This window comes from Orbicella faveolata, unplaced genomic scaffold (assembly GCF_042242905.1).
Source record: "Orbicella faveolata isolate gen_17 unplaced genomic scaffold, um_ofav_v1 contig_1, whole genome shotgun sequence".
In the NCBI taxonomy this organism is placed as follows: domain Eukaryota; kingdom Metazoa; phylum Cnidaria; class Anthozoa; order Scleractinia; family Merulinidae; genus Orbicella; species Orbicella faveolata.
In genome coordinates, this window is record NW_028301536.1 from 7,712,501 (window position 1) to 7,733,156 (window position 20,656).

The 20,656-nt window shown below is 39.6% G+C and overlaps 4 protein-coding genes across 6 annotated transcripts in view; 3 read left to right on the plus strand and 1 right to left on the minus strand.

Annotated features, from left to right (window-relative positions):
- Positions 1 to 3,769, plus strand: part of LOC110054709 (eukaryotic translation initiation factor 2-alpha kinase 3-like) — a 30,761-nt gene extending 26,992 nt beyond the window's left edge. The window contains exons 21-24 of one of the 2 annotated variants that reach the window (XM_089287463.1): positions 412 to 477; positions 2,107 to 2,208; positions 2,761 to 2,823; positions 3,103 to 3,769. In XM_089287463.1, coding sequence (XP_089143589.1) covers positions 412 to 477; positions 2,107 to 2,208; positions 2,761 to 2,823; positions 3,103 to 3,231 — 360 coding nt within the window. In that variant the 3' untranslated portion in view covers positions 3,232 to 3,769. The remainder of the gene's footprint in view (positions 1 to 411; positions 478 to 2,106; positions 2,209 to 2,760; positions 2,824 to 3,102) is intronic. The other variant, XM_089287466.1, reaches the window with a different exon arrangement.
- LOC110054711 (uncharacterized) lies at positions 3,711 to 7,578 on the minus strand. Of its 2 annotated transcripts, none has more exons than XM_020761068.2 (6): positions 6,790 to 7,578; positions 6,135 to 6,202; positions 5,688 to 5,742; positions 4,827 to 4,875; positions 4,516 to 4,608; positions 3,711 to 4,446 (listed from the first exon to the last, which is right to left on the minus strand). In XM_020761068.2, the coding sequence occupies exons 1-6, from the start codon at positions 6,847 to 6,849 to the stop codon at positions 4,313 to 4,315; spliced, it is 459 nt and encodes a 152-aa protein (XP_020616727.1). In that variant the 5' UTR covers positions 6,850 to 7,578; the 3' UTR covers positions 3,711 to 4,312. The 2 variants fall into 2 exon arrangements, with proteins under 2 accessions (XP_020616727.1, XP_020616726.1); XM_020761067.2 differs by having other exon boundaries at positions 6,132 to 6,202.
- Positions 7,579 to 8,944: 1,366 nt separating this feature from the next.
- Positions 8,945 to 15,452, plus strand: LOC110054700 (oxaloacetate decarboxylase, mitochondrial-like). Its single transcript, XM_089287530.1, has 4 exons — positions 8,945 to 9,071; positions 9,161 to 9,257; positions 10,285 to 10,440; positions 12,855 to 15,452. The coding sequence occupies exons 1-4, from the start codon at positions 8,995 to 8,997 to the stop codon at positions 13,188 to 13,190; spliced, it is 666 nt and encodes a 221-aa protein (XP_089143656.1). The 5' UTR covers positions 8,945 to 8,994; the 3' UTR covers positions 13,191 to 15,452.
- A 528-nt stretch (positions 15,453 to 15,980) lies between these two features.
- Positions 15,981 to 17,108, plus strand: LOC149117910 (uncharacterized). The gene has a single exon (XM_089276532.1). The coding sequence runs from the start codon at positions 15,981 to 15,983 to the stop codon at positions 17,106 to 17,108; it is 1,128 nt and encodes a 375-aa protein (XP_089132658.1).
- Positions 17,109 to 20,656: the final 3,548 nt, after the last annotated feature.

Here is a 20,656-nt window from a genome sequence, read left to right on the forward strand (position 1 = left end):
GCCGCGCACCGGGCAAATTGACTGTGCTGTACTTTGAGTGGCTGCTTCATCAATAATTTATATTGGTCCTGTTGCTGTCCCTTGTATCTTCTAAAAAAATATGCTTATGTCAAGTTATAGAAAAGATGATTTGGCCAGTTACAATATTTGTTTTCTCCCTTGTATGACCTTGTATCTTCAAACTGTGAAGGGTCTGCGAAGCAAATTTGCCTGCAAATTTGCCCAATGATGCATTGCGGAAACACATGTTACGCATGAAAGCCCACTTGAAACGTGCCAAAATTACACAGCAAATTGTAACTCAATATTTTTTCGCTCTGCTGGAGAGAAGTTCCAAAGGTAGGTAGAGTCTCGTGTGAAATAAACTTTAATTTGCGATATACTTAAAGGGTTCATTTATCATGTTTTCAGTGGGTATGTGTTATAAAGCACTGTGAAGTGAGGAGTAAAAAGTTTTTTGCAGATAATTTTGCTCAGGCAAGTGAAATATTTATATAAGAAGCTTCATCAAAAGAGACTGTCTTCGTGCTGAAAACCTTCTCTTGCACAATGAAATATTAAATGTGCTTCCAAGTTTCCCTGCAAGAGTAAATGGGCTGAAATTGGCCGTGAAATTCAATTACCGCAAAACTCGTCGGTTAATGGTTTGTCACTATAAATTTACAGCGAAAGTAGCAAAATAGTTTCGAAAATACGGTATACTTCAGAATGTTTTTTTTTTCTGTTGCTGGATCTTTGTTTGTATACAATTGTTTATCAGCCTGGCTCAACTTACTCTAAAGCAATGAAATTATAGATTGTCATCTCAATGGGTTTGCTGTTTTCACTGGTTGCCTAGCATGTGACCAATTTCTTCACAGCTGGTTCCAGTTTGAAGTTTCATTTTCAGTAGACAGAAATATATAACCCGTTTGCACTGAATTAAAAATAACATAATGCTCGGTTCTATCATTCTGCTAGACATTGAAAAGCTTTATTCTGTGCTATTTAAAATTTTTGTGTCATGCAAGTCTCTTTACACAGTAAGTCTCTTTATGCGGAACTCTGCCTGCATGGTTTGCTAACATAACAGCACATTTTGTTTTTTCATTCATGGTAATCAAAAAAGAGGAGAATTAAAAAACTCTTGCGAGTTTGTTTTTGCTAGAAACCTATAGACACTGGTAACTATGGAATACATGAATATAAATTTTCTAATACTGTCTTTTTATGTAAACAGTTAAACATTACAAAAACTGATTCATCCATTGATCAATGGCATCAAAATGTGATTAAGTGAACTATACAATGATCTCCTGTAGACAACTAAATGGTACTGATTTTGTGCTTCAAATTGTAGGAAAATGCATCTCTGCAAGCCCAGGATTTCATGATTTTTCAGGGGGCAAACCCCTGGACCCCCTAGCTTGCATTTTTTCTGCCTGGTTGTTATGCCCTGATGCCCATTTGCACAAAAACTTATTGAAACCCCTGAACTAGTTACATTGTTGAAACAGTTTTAAAATACTGTTTTACCAATTCTCATTGAATGTTATTCACTCGACCTGACTCTAATTCCTACTCGAGGCAATCAGATCCATCTGTTAGGCAGAAAATGTGTCAGCAGAACAAAAACCCACCCTTGTGCACACCAGTCTGACAGTTTACATCCTTAAGGTGGCTTACTACAGTTTTGATCGATTATAGCAGCCCAACTTCTAACTCTTTTGAAAAATGTCCCAGATGTTTTTTCTTTCTCTATTTACTGTTTACTTAAATCTTTTACCATTCTATGTGAAACTTGAACAATAAAACGTCAACAAATGGCCAAAATGAACGATCGAGTACCTAAGAAGAGACTGGGCACTAGTAGGTTAAATCATGTTTTTCTCAAATCTACCCATATGACCCACCTCAAAATTTCAGGAGTAAGAAATTGGCTCTGATTTAACATTCAGGCAAAGTAAAATCAAAATCTGTTATAATCTATCAAAACTGTAGTAAGCCACCTATGATTCCAATGATTTAAGTTACTGCACTATGTTCTCTCGTCTAAATATATATATTGCTCATTTCTTCTTTTCAACATTTTTCACTCATTTCTTCTTTTCCTGACAAAAATTTTAGATGGAGGGAAAAGCATATTCACACAAAGTAGACATTTTTTCTCTTGGACTGATCTTTTTTGAACTGTTTTGTCCATTTGGTACACAAATGGAGAGGATAAAGGTGAGAAGATGAACTAGAGACTAGAGAACTAGAGATCATTGCTCTGTGTTGATTTTTTTTATTTTTTTCTTCGGTCATTAGTATCAAATTCTGTGTGAATCCTTTGTTATTAATAAGAGATGGGAACATCACTCGAAGTGAGAGTTGAGCTGGAGAGATAAAGGGTTGTAACAGTATTTTGCCCCAATGGGGCCAGAACGAGGTGTAACCAGGAGGGAAAAGATAAGAAAGTTCTTGGCGACATGGGATACCTATGGACTGGATTGGAGCCCTGCCTGAAGAACGGGATTGTGATGGGTGGGTTGCTATTTGCCCTTTCTTGGTCAAACTTGGAAAAGATGCTTTACTGATATCACAAACATATTAATTTTAATCTCACAGGAACCAATAAAGAAGTGAGACATCTCTAGCGTGTTACATCAGTAACAGTGAATGTATTTGGGTTGTCAAATACGTTGAATTTGAACAGAATATGAATATTCGAATGATTTTGAATAGTGAAATGTGTACATGACTGTAGTTTAGACTTACAATGTTTTTGTTACCTTTAAGGTCATGTGTGATGTTAAACAAAGAGTCATCCCAAGTAACTTTGAAGCAAAGATGCCACTACAGGTGTGTTCTAGATACATGTAGGCGTTGCAATGAACCATGGAAAACAAGGTTATTCAGCCCTAAGTTTTAGAAAAGAGATTCAGTGTGGCCAATGTATGTGAAAGCAGTTGCACTAGTATCCTTTTTCTACAAAAGGTACTTACATGGATTACAGTGTATGAAAGTGTTCACCTTTTCTGTCAAAAATTATATATAAAAGGATTAGGGTTTGGATCTCAGGGGAGCTTCTCTGAGATTGTTGTTTGTACTGAAACCATCACTTTTTTTATTTTCTTGCAGTCAAAACTGGTTCAATGGCTTTTGTCATCCACTCCAAAGGCAAGACCAAATGCTACAGAAGTTAAGAACAGTGACCTTCTAAAACAAATTAGTTTAAAGATATCTGAAAATACCATTCCCAAAAGTTAGCCAAAAGATTGCGCTCTCAAATTTTCAAATGGCATCAAGAGAGGAAAGATGCATCACGAGAGATGGGTGGTGAAATTCCTTTTTTTTAAGCAGGCATAAGTGGGTTATTACTGTGGAGTGTCAAAATAGGGACTTGTATTGTAAGAGGTACAAAGGACTGTGACTCTATGTAGTCCTGAGCATTCACTGTTCCGCCATAGAGCTTGTGGCTGGGTTCTGCTAGGAGTAATGTTTTCAATTTGAAAACTAGATTTACAAATGTTTTAATGAATTAATGATATTTCATGTATTATCGTACTAGGAATGCTTTTTAGATGACAATCTTTTTATTATGTGGCAGTGGCTACTTATTGGAGTATTAGTGTTGTGGGCTTTACAAGTCAGAATTCCCCTTTTATTACTGGTATTTGTTGTTCACTATAGAGGTGGTATAATATATGTGAACCATATTTTTCTATTTTAAAACGAGACTGTAGATATTGGTGTATATAAAACATGTGTTATTTATTAAAAATGGAATAAAAGTGTACAAATCTGATATTTCATCTCATGCATGCGTGTGCATTCTAAAAAGTGTCAGAGGATTTTTAGTAATCAGAGATTTAGCAATACAAGCATCCACTAGATAATTGAACAAAAATTGCTTGAAGTCTGTAAATTTATATAAGGAAGGTACTAATTCTTCCTCTTGGAGTTAAGAACTAAAAGTAAAATAGCCTCCATTTTAGATTGAAACAGTTCACTGTAAATCCTATTTTGCTAGCAAGAAGGCTAGAAGTGGAAACAGCTGCCCGCCTAGTTTATCAAAGATCATACAATGTTATAAAATCATTTAAAAATAATAATAATAATATCCCATTGCCAAATTCTTATCCAATAAATATGTTTTCTCAGTTTATATTGAAAGAATGCGATATCCTATTGTAAGGAAAAAAAAAACACTTGTTATACTTGTCTGTTCTTTGAACAAAAGCTTCTATAATAGAACTTCTGTAGAACATAATACCCTCAGTACTAAATTAGATTGCTCAATATAATATTTAAGTCTACTGAAGCATGCCTTTGATCAGCTGTGATCTCGTCAGCAATCCTCTGGTGATGAAGTTTCCATTGTTTTTATACAGCTTTCACATTGTTCTACAGCGTTGCTTAGGGTGTCCACCATTTCTGGACTGAACATGGTGACTACATCAACATTTAACAGATGGCAACGTACTGTTAAGGAAAATGGAAAAGATTACTACTTAACTTAACAATCCTTCAGTTAGACTGCTTGGTACTAACCACTTGCTGTTGTTACTGTGTCCTTAATGGATGCCAGGGTCTTCTCAATCTCTCCCATCCTAGTTGTCATGTTTTCGTATGTGTCAGGACACCCTGATAATAACATAATTTTCACGGTTACTGAAACATGAATATCAACTGAGGTAAAACTATAAATGTTCACAGAGAAATTATCTTAATGTACACTAAGTTCAAACCCCATTGAACAGAGTTAATATGTATTCAGGTGACCTGACACTTGGCAACCCCTACACAAATCACCAAAATGATTAAGTTAGTGTGTTAATACGGCAAGAGTTAAAATCACTTACCACTGCTATCACTTGTGTCACTTCGGCCATTATTGTTCAAGGTAATGTCCTAAGTGTGCAAATTTCATATAATTTTATATAATTTTAATGTAATCACACTAAGGATTTGAATGTTTGGTTTCATTTTTTGTTTTCCCAAATACTAATTGATATTTCTGGTGAATATTCTGGACTATATAGGCTATTACACCTGAGAAGATGTTTTTGTACGAGGCAAAATGTTTACGTCTGAAGAGTTCACTTTCTAAAAAGCGTACACTTTCCTTCCTTGAAGAAAAATGTCAGTGTCTTGCCCTCAGTCCCAACCATTAGGAGAATGTGGCGTTTAGGTACATGTGGAGGGTGAAGAAAGTGCTACTAAACTGCTTTGTCTAATTCAGCCTTTCTGATCCAAAGAGGTGCCTGTGTTTTGGATGTCAAGTTTTGGATGGATTCTTATACTAAGATTTTCAGTACTTCAATGCTGGTTTCCTCCCAAATATATCACTGGCTGATATGTAACTAAAACCAATTGATCACGATACCTAAAGACCTTTAGGAAGTTTAAAACCGACTCGGGGAGAATTTTCAGTGAAGTCTGAAGTCCTCTATAACGAAACATGTGCCAGTTCTGGTGAAAATTTTACTTCTGTTTAGATCCCTTTGTTAAAAGCTGTTATAGTATGTAGATACTGTGGGTACATTTGGGAAGAAACCCCAGCTTTGGATTAGTTAAAATGTTTAGTCCAAGAATGTAGCTAATCAAGTCATCTGTCTGCAGAGCTACCATTTCCTTGTGTCAAGGCCCCGCCTGCAGCTAAAAGGAGCTCCCTGGGAACGGGAATGTCATTCAACTAAAAATAGAAAATTTGAAGTGCTTACATGCCACAGTGGTGGTGGTGATCCGGTGTTATTACTGTAGGTTTGTGTGGTGCTACTAAAGGAATAGAGACATTCTTTCAGCTTATATTGAAAAAAGTATATTTTCTCTAAGCTAATTACGGTCTACAAACGAAATGCTAATAAACGGCCAGCGACCTTATAGAACGAAGTTGAGGAACAATTTCTAACAAAAATTTTTTCCATAACTAGATCGAATACACTATTTCTTTTACGTTTTTCACTGTATTGTATTTAATACAGGTGTTTGTTGGAGACATAGGCTTACCCTAGTCAAAACAAATGCTTGAAAATGATTTCTCTGTTACATTAACCAGAAAAACTCGACATTTCCTGAACACCTTTGTTCAAGACAGTATCGTTGAAATAGATTTTTTTGAATAGTTTATTAAGGTCCCCAACGTCAAATGTTTATCAAGATATTACCACGAATCTTCTTTGGCATCCAGCTGGTTTGGGACAAAGTCTGTCTCGCTTCGTACAGCTTGATCAGAAACCTGACAACAAAACAAGCGACAAAATGTATTTTACTTTGCTAAAATGAAAGGATAAATTGGTGACATCTGTTCCTCGGAGGTAAATTTAATCTACTAAACACACGGCATCAAAATATTCAGAAACAACCTGCTTCGAATTGTGAATATTTAATGAAGAGGTTTAAAAACCTTGCCAAAATTATAGTTTTTCATTTTGAAGTGCTTGTCAATTTATGCATTTTCAAAGAAACGAATATTGATTATTGAAGCAATTTTGAATATGACTTAATTGTAAAATGGAGAGTTTTGTGTTAGTTTTCAGGAATACAGCATAAAAAGTTTGAAACTTGGGTAGAGAAATTTTCTTGGACGTCATCCTTAAGACAAATATTTTATTTAAAAATTCACAAGATGCAAGCTTATCGCTTCTGTATAATAAAACCGAAGCGTTAATAAGCATTTTCCTTGCCGTATTGTTTTAAGCTACATTATATGCTTTAACGTTTTCTGATGAACACACAAAATACTTTCCTCCTTAGAATGTACTGAGAAATAAGATCGCATACTATAATTAAGAGGAAGAAATTAAGATAAAAGCGCTTGTGTACCTGTGAACAGACACCTGTACCTAGAGGTCCGTAGTTCTCGCCGGTGTCATTCGTTTGCATATTTAGCGTAAATAAAATAAACTATAGTCCCGAGGACGAGTGTTACTAAAAAAATTGTTGATGCCAAAAGAAGCTTCGAGTGTGTTGGGAGCGGAGGTGTAAGCTGGTGAACAATTATTTGTCTCTCTATTCTCTCTCTTGAACATTGGACCTCTTCTATCAAAGTTTCGCCCATCGTAAACGTTTCGCCAGTCGCACGCGTTGCAAGCGCGGGAAAAATGCTGACAAATCATAACAACTCCGTTCATTGGACAATCCAATCCTCTTCTGACTCTATTCAAATAAGCTAAGTTTTCATTGGCTATGTCGAAAAGGTTAACACAGCGACTGAGGCAAATAACGGGGAAGAGACAGGAAGAGACGGCTACTACACGTACTACAGATACTGCAGCTATTACAGATAGTACAACATGCTAGGCGGGAAACGGACTAGCGCGTGCAGTTGCTGCAGTATCACCTGTAGTATAGTGCGTTTTCACTCACGTGGCCAAAAGCCGTGCAAATTTATTGGAACAAAAGAAAGTTTTCACATATAAAGCTAAAAGCCGAAGAGTTCAACTCCAACAAGATTGGTTTGAATTGGGACACCAATATGGCCACATGCTCCCCGAATTGTGAAAACACGCTATGCTGAGGGCGGGTTAAAATTTGGAGGGTTCGAAAGTTTCTCCGAAAATATATACAGTATACATTTCTTAATTCTCCCAAAATTTCATATTTGATACGGGTTTTGGTCAGGCCAGCCGTTCTTATTTCATTAATAAAGAAAACGAAACCGTTCGAATGCAATACGGGTTATTCAACGCTTTCGAGTGGCATGCCATGGAATATCCCACGAGTCACTTGTATTTTCTCTATAGAAACACGAGCCTTTACTTTAGGCTAGTGTTTATACAGTCGAACCTCCATTAACGGCCACCTCCGTCTACAACGGCCGCTTTTTTTTTGGTCCCGGCGGACAGTCCATATATTCACTCTTATTTTAACCTCTCTACAACGGCCACCTATCCTCAACGGCAACGGCCAATGAAACGCGTTCTTACTGCCAAAATAACCTCAGGCTCTCGACAACAGCCAGTTAATCAATGACTGACGAACGATGTATTGCCGGAAAACCGCATTTTTCAGAAAAAGGTGACTTAACTTGATCCGTACTGCGCTTCGTTGGTCTCTGTTTCTGTTTAGTTTCTGTTTTATTTATATCTTTTGATTGTGTTACGTATATGCTAAAATAAGCACTTTTTTAAAGAAAAGATGTTGCACCTCCGAAAAAAAAAAAAAACAGGCGTCACGTTACACCCCTAAAAACGGCCACTTTCCTCTGTACCCAAAGTGGCCGTTGTGGAGAGGTTCAGCTGTAACAAGAAAATGCAAGTGACTCGTGGTATATTCCATGCATCAAAAACTGGATTATTGGATAATACATTTCAAGAGTTTTCATTGGCTTAGCCATCATGGTGCATGAGCCATGATACCATGCTCTACAAGTATGGTAAGCGTACGCGTAATTTTTTTGGGCGTTTTTATTTTTACTTTGTTTCATTTTTCTATATTTTGGGGGCGTTTTTAATAAAACAATTATTTGATCAGACGATTACAGCCCACTCGGCGCTAAGCGCCTCGTTGGCTATCTGCCATTTAATATGAAACGAGGAAAGGAAAATTTTGATTAATTACTTCCCTTTGCAGTCCGAATTTTGCATTACGGACCGCTAAAGATGGGCTGCTCACGAATTACTTATTTCCGCTAACTGCTTTTCCACTCATTACACAAAATAGACAGGTTTTTCTTAAGTGGAAATCTTTTTCGCGTCTCCGAAGGAAAGAACAGGATCAAAAAAACCCACTACATGACGTAAGACCAGAAAAAGGACACAGAAAATGGTAAAAGTAAGTGTATTTTAAATCTACACTGAATTTTAAGCTAAAAATTCCTGGAATACCTCAAAATCCTAACAATTCTAAACGCTGCCTGTGTTGGAAATATAATGCATGTTGAGTAAACGTGACAGAAGATGTCATGAAAATGCCAGTTACGTTTTTCAGTATGGTCCAGTAGGTAGCGATCTTTCCCCAGCCCACCCCTCTCCACCCTAACCCCAGTCTCCGCCCTCGCGCACTGAAAGAAGTCTCCATCGAAGCAAGATGGCTTCACAGGGGCGAGATCTGCGAAGGTTTATGGAATTTGGACGAAAAATAATCGGAGTGGGTAAAAACTACAGGTTAGTTTAGCCTTGATTTCTTGAAGATCAATCAGTGCTTGTTTGACTATTTCATCCAAAATCTCTTTTGTAAATTGTTATTATTCTAGGCCCCATGGATCTCCACCACAACCACCTCCTGCTCAAGACCCTTTAATTTTTCTGAAACCTCCATCAACATATCTGAGCCCTGGGGGAAATATTAAGGTAACCTACTTACTTAATAGACGAATAAACACAAACCGCTGTTATTCTCAAAGGTGCGCACGTGGCGAGGAATGTCGTAGTCAGTTTAGGATGGTTTTACTAGCCACGAGGATGGCATAAGCTTACATACATAGTATGTTTGGTGACGCAGGTCAGTTGCCGGCTGCGCTAAGCTGATGTGGGCCTGCGAAAAGTTTAACTATCGTCTAATTAAAATGCTTACAAAAATAGTCCAGAAATCCTAACATAAAATGGAAACGATAATCACAAAAATAAAATAAAATATTAATATATATTACTACAAACTAGATCATTGGATAATGCAGTTTGAGAGTTTTCATTGGCTTAGCCATCATAGGTTATGAGTGATTATACTCTGCTCTACAAATATGGTGAGCGTACGCATGATTTTTTGGGGTGTTTTTATTTCTAAGGTGGGTTCTTCCCAAAAAGAAGGATATCCTGTTATAAACGAAATACAAACAACTCTCTCATCAAGTTTTTATTTATTCTTAGTAATGAATTACCATTGTTTACCAGTAAAGATGTATTCCTCTGTAATTGGAAAATTATGTACTCCATAAATTAAGATTTCTGTGACAATATCCAGAAAACTGACCCACCTATCTGCCCTAGCTATCTGCTAAGCCAGAATGTATGTCTTGCCATACATTTTGTAAAACAAATGCTGAAAAAATGTTAAGGTAAAGAATCATGTCATGGATCTGCCTTTGATAACCATGTATTCAGACTGCATCCATGATGAGAACTCTTTTTAACCCACCTAACTTGTTATTTTCGGAGGTGGCCTAACTGACAATTTCCCATGTCCAACAACCATTAAAAACCTGAGTGGTGAGAGATACTCTAAGCAGCAAAGTGTGTTATCAAAGAATACAAAACATATGACCCTAGCAAGGCTTAAACCTAGACCTGAGGAAATCAATTGTGTTTAATTATGCCAATTTCTGGTGGTATTTATTGGGAGTTTATATTATTAACACATTTCCTCAACTTTTATGACCAGATTCCTGTGGGTCGTGATCAGATTTACCATGAGGTGGAACTTGGTGTTGTGATTGGTAAAACAGGTGTGTCCATTTCAGAGTCACAGGCCATGGATCATGTTGGTGGATACATTCTGGCTTTAGACATGACTGATCTGGATCTTATTCTTGAAAAAGTAAGCAAGTAAAGTGATCAGTTTTGGGGGCTAGAGGCTCTCTGATCCATCCAGGTGTACATAATCTCAATTCTGGGGATGATACTCAGTGATGGACTAGTATCCCATTCAGCAGGGAAGTAGAATTTCTCTTAGTCGATTCATGCTATAGAAACCAAAGAAGTGGATGGGCAACTAGGCTTAAGGTTACCGTATACCTTCAGATTGGCAATTTTCTTCAAATTTGGATTTTTGGGTCAAAGTAATGGTCGAACAGTAATCTCTAATTTCTGAAAACAAAAAATTGAAAAAACTAAATATTGGCGGAGAAATGGAGGTTCTATGTTATGGCCAGAAGTAAAAGTTCCCTCTTGATTGACAGCCCTATAACACGTATGCAATCAACCAAGATGACTTTCGCGGGAATATTACCTGTATGGATAACACGAATTGACTGGCTACTCACCTCTACTCAGTTGATCAGCAGTTTTAATCCAAGCATTTTTCGTATCAGGTGTAATTCTATTAAGTTATAAGTAAACATGGACCACGGAAAACTCCGTGGACCAGTTCGAAAAAGCGAAAGCAGCGAAGAACGAATGAAAATAAATCTCAGAGTGAAGAAGCGAAAATTAGCGTTGCGGATGAAGCTATGGCTATCATATCAAGTGGGCAAAAAGAGTGAGTCAAGGAAAAGAAAGGTTATGTAAAAATTTGGCAACTTGACAGCAATAACAGCGATTTTTACAGTGACTCTTCTGTTGAGTCTGATACCGACGAATCGTCTGACTCATTGGGATCCATTGGATCCGTTATCCGAGCACATTTGCTCCACCACGCTTTCTTTTGTTTGTTTTCTCCACCCAGCCACTCTAGCGTTTGTATCCTTTTTCGTCTTCCCCATTTTGCCAGACCAGCTTCGAGAAATACCGAGCTACAGAAAAATTATTTCTCCGCCTTGAGTGCATTGCGAAACACAAGTGTGTTTTGGAGATTTGTGCGTAAATTTCAGCACGAGAAAAAACTTTGCAAACGCTGATTGGCTCAGTGATCTGAGAACCCAGTTGAAGGCTTTTGTGGGTGCAGTTTGTTTGCAAAGCAAGAGATTTTTCTTAGCGCTGTTTTCTTGAACAAATTTTTTTCACTTGAAGCAGACACTTTAAAGGGAATTTCTTTGATTGCCCTCAAATTTGGACAGTAGCTAGATTAACATATAAATAATAAACAAAAACATTCTGCGAATTGTTTGTTTCGAAGTATTTTTTTGCAAGAGTGACTTTTGTGCGATCACTTCACATTTTTTAAATCCTATTTTGAAAAAGTTCTGTAACTTTTTATTACAATTGAATATGGCAAAACACAGACACTCTTTTTTAGTGTTTTTTGTCCTTAAACCAGGGAAAAACTAAATTGGTGAAAAGCTAAATTCACTTTGACTTGTAGCTTCCAAAAGGTGATTAGGGCGCTTGCAGTTAGTGATCCTGAAAAAATCGGCAATTCATTTCATTTTAAAATTCTTGTATAGTTTGATAGCCAGCTCTATAAGCTGTAATTTGAAATAGGAGCTTAGGTATCTACCGCTTAAACCGGACGCGCTGCATTGCTTGGACGCGAGACACCCTTGAAGGTATACGGTAACCTTAATTAAACCTGTGAATTAAAATGTTACAGATATATTACAGTACTACAATATGTTACACCCCAGCCAGTGCTTGAGTGTAGATGTTTCAGGCAAGATTTCGTGCTTGGTAATGATTATTGCTTTTTGTTATATGGCTGTGTCTCACAAGGACTGGGAACTACGGAATTCATGAATTTGATCGGCTGAAATCGACATTGAAAGCATTCTAGATTTTCCCATCTAGACCGGTTACATTTTGCGGAGAAAAAGTTGCAAACTAAAATGCAAAACTATTGACTATTTTCTTCCAACAATATTTATTTATGGAGGTGCCAGAAAGCCAGATGAGAAAAATGTAAAGAGGACGAGCAAACTTTGGCAGAATTATTTCAATTTCAGCTCATCGTCGTTCGTAAGCAAGCTGCCAGCTAGTACAAACCAGTCGCATTAAAAGAATTAATTTTTCTCGTTTGCCATATAATAAACATCTTATTAACCAAGCTTAGTCAGTCTGTATGGGAGAATCTTGACCTCAGTCGAGTGTACAGACCTCACTGTGTTCGGTCTGTACTCACGACTTCAGGCAAGATTCTCCCATACAGACCTCCTGCTCAGTTAATAAGAGCTAAATAATAATGAAATATGAGGCCTATAAACAGAGAGTAAAATGTAAAGAGGAAAAAAAAACTAAGCAACAACCTTGTAGCAATCAAGATAATTTCCATTTCCTTGATTGTGGTTGTGCAGTGCCAGTATTCTACTCGAGGTTCCAGTGTGTTATTAGCTAACAGTGGCTGCATCTATTCATTTGCAGAATGAAAACAAGAAACTTACCTATCCCTGGGCACTTGCTAAAGGCTTTGATACAGCGACACCTGCCAGTGATTTCATTCCCTTATCAGAGATTCCAGACCCTAACAATGTGCGCTTATGGTCGAAAATTGATGGTGAAGTGAAGCAAGACGGAAACACACAGGATATGATTTATAAGATTTCTCATTTAATAAGTTTTGTTAGTCAGTATATGACACTAGAGGAAGGTGATTTGATCTTAACAGGAACTCCAGAGGGAAACTCACCTGTCAGAAGAGGCCAGACAATAGTTTGTGGTCTAGGTGATAAAATACAAATGACATTTCCTGTCTCATAACAAGGTATAAATGTTTGATGTTTTAAGGATGGCAAATGGTACCTATAAAATTGTCACTCTCAAGAACTTTTGATGATATCTAGACTAGTTTTTAAGCGTGGATTATTTTTCTGTTCTTCGCCCTAAAAATTTAAACCTAATCTATGTCAAACTGACAACCATAAAAATATTTCATTGTATCCTGCAAACAAGCTCCTGGTGAGGACGGAAAAAAATTTGGACGAGTGCGAAACAGAAGAATTCAGAGAGCAAAGAGATCAGGGCAGGGACAGGGGAGCCTGTAGACTTTGTTTTTGATGTGCCTATCTGCCCTTGGTGATAAGTCTGTAACAAATCAGTCAATGAGGTAATTAGACCTGTCAAGAAGCTACATTTTCGGTACTTGCAAACAGTTCTAATCAAGCTAATCAAATAGCCGGGCCGGGCGTCATCATATAGGGTGCAAGTAAGCAACATGTTCACAGAATATTTCAAACACTTTGTCCCCCAGAGCCAATACTTAGAGAGCTTAAAACACATTTTGTAATAGTGAAATGAGCCTAAAGAAATGATAAGCACATGATAGAGGTCTCAAACTCTGCGAAGCGATAAGCAGATAACAGCGGAAAGTCTGGAAACCATGCCTTTGACTCTAAAAAAATTGCTGTAGCACCGCCAAACAGCTCCACTCCACTAGCTTCTGCTTAAAATTCCTCCTTGTAACAGAGCATTAAGTACCCTTCAGAATCACTTGTGAAATAATTAGAGGTTGAGAGACTGTAACTTAAAAAAGAACGGCAAATGCACTATTGTAACGAACCGTTGGAGTCGTATAATTTTACAAAGATCTGTCAAATATTCATCTCAAAGATATCAATAACCAGCAATTTAACCAATCATATCATGATACCAGGAGATGGTATCATAGAGCAGTGTCATCAATAGAATGTCTACAGGTTCCCTCGCTTTGTTCGGGAGCCTGTTCGCAGGCTAATTTCACTGCCACAGTTTTTCAGGCCAACTCTTTTAAGATTTTACCATGGTGTATCAATAATAATTCCATTTAGTAAACTTTCCATTACTGTTCATTTATCATACACTGCTTTGGTAGCAAAGACAGTCAAACCTCTTTAATACTTATGGACCCACGCCCTGGGGGGGGGGGGGGGTACTTTGCGAATTTCTGGGTGGGGAACCCTTAGCCTATACCAGAGCTAGTTCAGCTGAATTTTGCTATCCTATACTAGAGTAAACTCCCCAAATCTCCCCATCTATCGACACTGTTGAGGCTGATTTGCGTAAATTTAAAGTTGCCGATTTGGTTTTTTTACATTTTTGGGTGGTAGTTCCTGGTTTCCTTACTCAAGATAAAATTTTCAATCAAGCAGTCAGTTTTGTGAAAAATGATGCCCTATTCTAGACCCAAACGCTCTGATTTATATACCCCATCCTTGAGTAAGCTGCTTGAAAACCGTATCCTTCACAGCGGCACATACCTATATAGCCCATATATGGCAGTGCCCCCCCCCCCCCCCCGGGACTCACCAAAGGTTGTGTCAGGCTGTGTCAGAGTTTTATTTCTTAAATTAGAAACAATTGAAGGCTTTTGTGCAAAAAGGGCGTATGTAGCATTTTGGGCCAATTTTTAGTTTTTGTAGGATCGAGCTAATTTTTGGCAGACTGACTTGTTTTGACATGAGAAGCATTGTTGCATAATTGTTTTTGTTGATTTGCGCTTCGTTTTCGAGAAATAACGTACATATGCCCTTTTTGCCCGAAAGCCTTCAATTATTCTTTTTATATTGGTGACATCTTCACTGCCTGTACTACTAAGACCAGCACTGTCAAAGCATGATGTGATTGATTGAAATGAAATAATGATATTAAGATGGCTTACTACGGTTTTTCTGAGACTCCATAGTGTGTGCTAGCTTTGCCTGCCAAACGTCAGTATTAATCGCGTGGTCAGAAATGACGCAAGTAACCCTCAGAAGAAATGAAATCCACTGCGGCACCTGAAAGGTGTTAAATCACTTTGATATAAGTAGCTATAGTTTCAAACTCAGTTCAAACGTGTGTTTAAGCCTAGGGTCAAAAAAAGATGACAAAAAAGCTCTGTAAATAACCGGTAAAAGAGCTCTAAATTACTCTTGCTTTTTTGCACACGATACATGGCGTCACATGAGTGCAGGCTAAATAAATAACCACGCGTGACAACGCGCATGTTTTTCTGATTTTTGTGATGTCAGCGTGACCAAATAAATGCTGATTTTCTCGCGTTCCCTTCTGTGAATTTTTTTTGATTTGGCTCAGTTCTAACCATATACAATTCCTATAAAATATTCTATTTTTGTTAAAAATCTGTAAGAGCTAATCTTATATATTTAGAATAATGACAAATTACAGAATATTGGAAAAACTGTCTGAACAACCTTGACTTTTTCCCATTTCAAAATATCAGGCAATATCATTTCCATGATGGGGCAAAGTATGAAAAAATTTCATTGAAGGAAAGAAGAAATAGTAAGGAGTTTAGGCCAAAATGAGGAATATATCTGAGATGTTGCCATGGTAATGGCCTTAATCCAAAAATTGACTACTAAAAAATAAGCCTTATTTTTGTGACATGTTGCGTGACATATCGTTACATCGTTACGTCATTTAGTTCCCGTATGTTAGATGGCGTCTTCACTTGAAATAAAGCCTGTGCTTGTGTTTTCTTGCCGGACTTCTGTTGTCCCGTCTTTCTTGAGTTAGCTGATTGATACATGGTGGCAGCGGTTGAGAATCTGCTCAGAACCGCTGCAATTCATGCCTGCAACCGGAGTTGAAGCTGACGCCGTTTCTGCACAAACCTTGAGCGCTGCTCAACCGAATCGCCCGCCATTACCACATGTAAAACCTCCTGCTCCACTCAACCTTGCGGACTGTTCGCCGAAAAAGTGGAAATTATGGAAACAAACCTGGATTAACTACGCGGTTGTAGCGAAGATTACCAGCCAAGATGCTCAATATCAAAAAGCCCTTTTTCTCTGTACCATCGGTCAAGGTGCATTGGAGATCTTCAACGCCTTTCGGTACAACACCGGCGAAGACCCCGAAAAGGTCGACACCATAATAGCCAAGTTTGACGAGTACTTCACGGGTGAAGTCAATGAGACGTATGAACGCTTCAAGCTCAACCAAAGAAATCAAGAAGTCGGCGAAAGCTTCGATGCATACCTGATCGCACTACGAAACATGGCTGAAACATGTAACTTTTGCACTTGCCCTCGAATGACTGATTCTCTTCTTCGAGACCGTATTGTTCTCGGCATCAGAAATGGCGATGCCAGAAAAAGGCTCCTTCAAGAACGAAAGCTGGATTTAACGAGATGTATTGATATTTGCCGCACATCTGAAAGTGCCACAACTCAACTGCAGGCAATTGGTGCGAGTGAAAAAGTTGAGGAAGTCCACTGGGTAAACCAATCACGTAGAGCGAATGGCAAACGGAGTGAGCCCCCTGAACCATCATCTGACAGGAAAACCACGCAGTCACGAAAGTTCAAGTGCAAATTCTGCTTGCAGACTCATGTTCTAAAAAAAGAATTGTGTCCTGCATGGGGTAAACGGTGCAATGCATGCGGGAAAATGAATCACTGGAAGGGCTCTGTGGTCTGTGAGACAAAAGGAAAGGTGCACCTAGTGAATCAGGCCTGTGACTCCTCTGACTCCGACTCGGATGTGGCCTCTGTAAAGACCCTTAATGCTTTTGTCAATGGTGTTGCATCTAGGAAGGATAAGCCAATCTATTGTGAAATGAACATTAACTCCAGCCCAGTCAAACTGCAAATAGACTGTGGAGCTACTGTCAGCATCATTCCCAGAAATTGCATAGGCAACAGTGAAATTCAGCCATCCAACATTTCCCTCGAAATGTGGAACAAAGCAAAATGAAAGCACTTGGTACCTGTAAACTCCTCCTAGAGAACCCCAAAACCTCCAAGAAGTACATGGTGAAGGTTGTTGTTGAAGCTGAACTAACCCCACTGCTGAGTCGCAAGGCAGCTGAGAAGATGAAGCTGATCACAGTCAACTATGATAAGTTTGAAAGTGTTAATGGAGTAGTTGAAGGCCAGCAAGACGTCTTAAAAGCTTTTCCTGATGTATTCAATGGCGACATTGGCACCTTATCTGGCTCTGTACGTCTGACCATCAAGCCCGATGCAGAGCCGGTACTTCGTCCACCGAAAAGGCTGCCTGTTGAGCTGCGAGACCAGGTTAAGCAGGAGCTTGACAGACTGGTCGGGGTAGGAGTTCTCGCTCCCGTAGATGAACCCACCGACTGGGTAAATCAGATGGCAATTGCAACCAAAAAGGATGGAAGTCTTCGGATCTGCATAGATCCACGATCCCTTAACCTCGCGTTAAAGTGGGAACACTACCAGCTTCCTGTACTGGATGACATCCTCCCTGACCTTGCAAAGGCGAAAGTTTTCAGCAAAGTTGATCTGAGTCATGGTTACTGGCACTGTACCTTGGAAGAAGAGTCCAGTCTGCTTACCACTTTCTCTACCCCATTCGGGAGGTACAGGTGGAGACGTCTTCCCTTTGGACTCTCTGTTAGCTCTGAGATCTTCCAAAAACGACTCCATCAAGCCCTGGAAGGACTGGTGGGTGTTGCCTGTATAGCTGATGACATATTGATCTATGGTGTTGGAGACACCATTGAGGATGCCACGCAGGACCATGACAGAAACCTCACATCACTCTTCCAGTGCTGCGAAGAGAAATCCATCCGCCTCAACAAGGAGAAAGTGACCCTGAGAGTGAAACAACTGGATTTCATGGGGCACCAACTCACTACAGAGGGTCTGAAACCAGATCCAAGTAAGGTAGAAGCTATCCTAAAGCTGCAAACACCAAAGACTAAGGAGGACATTGAAAGACTTAATGGAACTGTTAATTATCTTGCAAAATTCCTTCCAAAGCTTTCCCAAGTAATGGAACCACTCAGAAGACTTACACAAAAGGGAGTCGAATGGTACTGGGGCGATGCTGAAGACAAAGCTTTCAATGAAGTGAAACAACTAGTCACCCAGGCTCCAATCCTTGCCTACTACAGTCCTGACAAAGAGCTTGTTATACAGTGTGATGCCAGCAGCCTGGGAATTGGTGCCGCACTTATGCAAGAAGGTCGACCACTGGCATACGCTAGCAGAGCACTTACAGATCCTGAGACCCATTATGCCACCATAGAAAAGGAGATGCTTGCTATTGTCTTTGCACTGGAGAAGTGGCACCACTTTGCCTTTGGTCGCCGGGTAGTTGTCAGATCGGACCACAAGCCACTTGAAGCCATCACCAAAAAACCACTTGACAGGGCACCGAAACGTCTACAAGGCATGTTGCTCAGAAGTCTGGCCTATGACATAGAAGTGCAGTATTCTCCGGGTCACACACAGCACTTGGCAGACATGATGAGCCGATCATACCTACCAGCTGATGGCCAAGAAACCTGCAATGAATTTGAAGTTGTCAATGCCGTCCAATTCCTGCCCATTGGACAAGGGAAGTTACAGAAGTTACGAGTGGAGACTGAACAAGACGACACCTTACAAGCCCTGAAGAGCACCATACTGAAAGGCTGGCCTGAGGACAAGTCCAACGTTCCTTCCCAACTGGTCCCCTACTACAGCATGAGAGATGAGCTTAGCATTTATGATGGGCTCGTTTTCAAAGGTGAGCGCCTTGTTGTACCCCAGGGACTTAGGGCCGAAGTAAAGAGAGACATACATGCATCCCATGCTGGTGTTGAAGGCTGTCTCAGGAGGGCACGGGAAAGTGTGTATTGGCCTGGCATGAACTCTGAACTCAGACACTGGATTTCAACCTGCGAGCCCTGTAGGCTGTTTGAAATCTCGCATGGCAAAGAGACCCTCATGTCCCATGAAGTGCCACAGAGGCCGTGGGAGAAAGTAGCTGTTGATCTATTCTCCCTGAACCAGACAGACTACCTGGTGACAGTGGATTACTATAGTGGCTATTGGGAACTGGACAAGCTGCACCGTGTAGATGCTGAGACTGTGGTGAAGAAACTCAAGGCTCATTTTGCCAGACATGGCAGTCCATGTCAGCTCGTAAGTGACAATGGCGCTCAATTTACAGCTGCAGAATTCAAGAGAATGACAAAGACCTGGGACATTGAGCATAGTGTTACATCCCCCTACAACAGCAAAGCCAATGGCAAGGTAGAGGCAGCTGTCAAATCTGCCAAACGACTGCTTCGCAAAACTGCCAAAGCTGGAGACGATTTCTACTTGGGGCTCCTTGCTGAACGCAACACCCCATCACAAGGCATTGGAAGCAGTCCAGTCCAGAGGCTCATGAATAAAAGAACAAGAACTCTACTGCCTACAACTAGCACCCTGTTGGAGCCAAGGACACTCAACTCGGCTCACGAGAGAGAGAAATTGAAGGAAGTCCAGCAAAGGCAAGCCCGGTATTACAACACCAACGCCCGAGATCTACCCCCTCTGAGCGAGGGTGACACTGTGCGAATGAAGCCGTTTGTACTGGGAAAAAAGGAGTGGAAGAAGGGAGTTGTCGTGGAAAGGCTCGATGAGAGGTCATATGAAGTGGAGACAGGAGATGGGACGTCTTACAGACGAAACAGAGTTCATCTGAAGAGAACCAATGAGCTGCCTCCTGAGGTTACTACTAATTTACCACCACAAGTCTCAAACACTCCTGACACAACCGGTGACTCAACCTGTCAAGGAGAGTCAAGCAGCACCCTGGATACCGGTACTTCCCTTGTTGAACTCAACCGAGAGATAGCTGAGTCGGACTGTGGTGTGATAACAAGGACCCGCTCAGGACGGATTGTAAAAAGACCATCCTATCTCGCAGATTACAATACTTGACTGTCATGCTTCTTGGCCTCAGTTACTGAACCTTGAGTACTGAACACTGAACCTAACTTTAGCATCACATGTTTGATTAGTTTGTTGAACACTTGTTATGGTTCACTATTATTGAACATTGACATTTGAATACTAAAGAGACTTAATAGAACTTGCTGTGTGGCTACAAGGCCAGGCCCATGATCATTGGACTTTGAAGGGGTTATAGACATTGAACACTTGCCAATGAACATTTATTATGCTAGATTTGCATGGCTCATTATTTTCTTATTTTATTTTATTTCATATTTCATTTTTACTTGCTTTTTCTATATTGGGGGAGATGTGACATGTTGCGTGACATATCGTTACATCGTTACGTCATTTAGTTCCCGTATGTTAGATGGCGTCAGTTCCATGTGGACTTCACTTGAAATAAAGCCTGTGCTTGTGTTTTCTTGCCGGACTTCTGTTGTCCCGTCTTTCTTGAGTTAGCTGATTGATACAATTTTAACAGTACCCATACTGGTAAATCTCTACATGGAAAACTTTAAAAGAAATTAACTAAGTTTCCTTTTCTAACATGCGCTCTACAGGGAG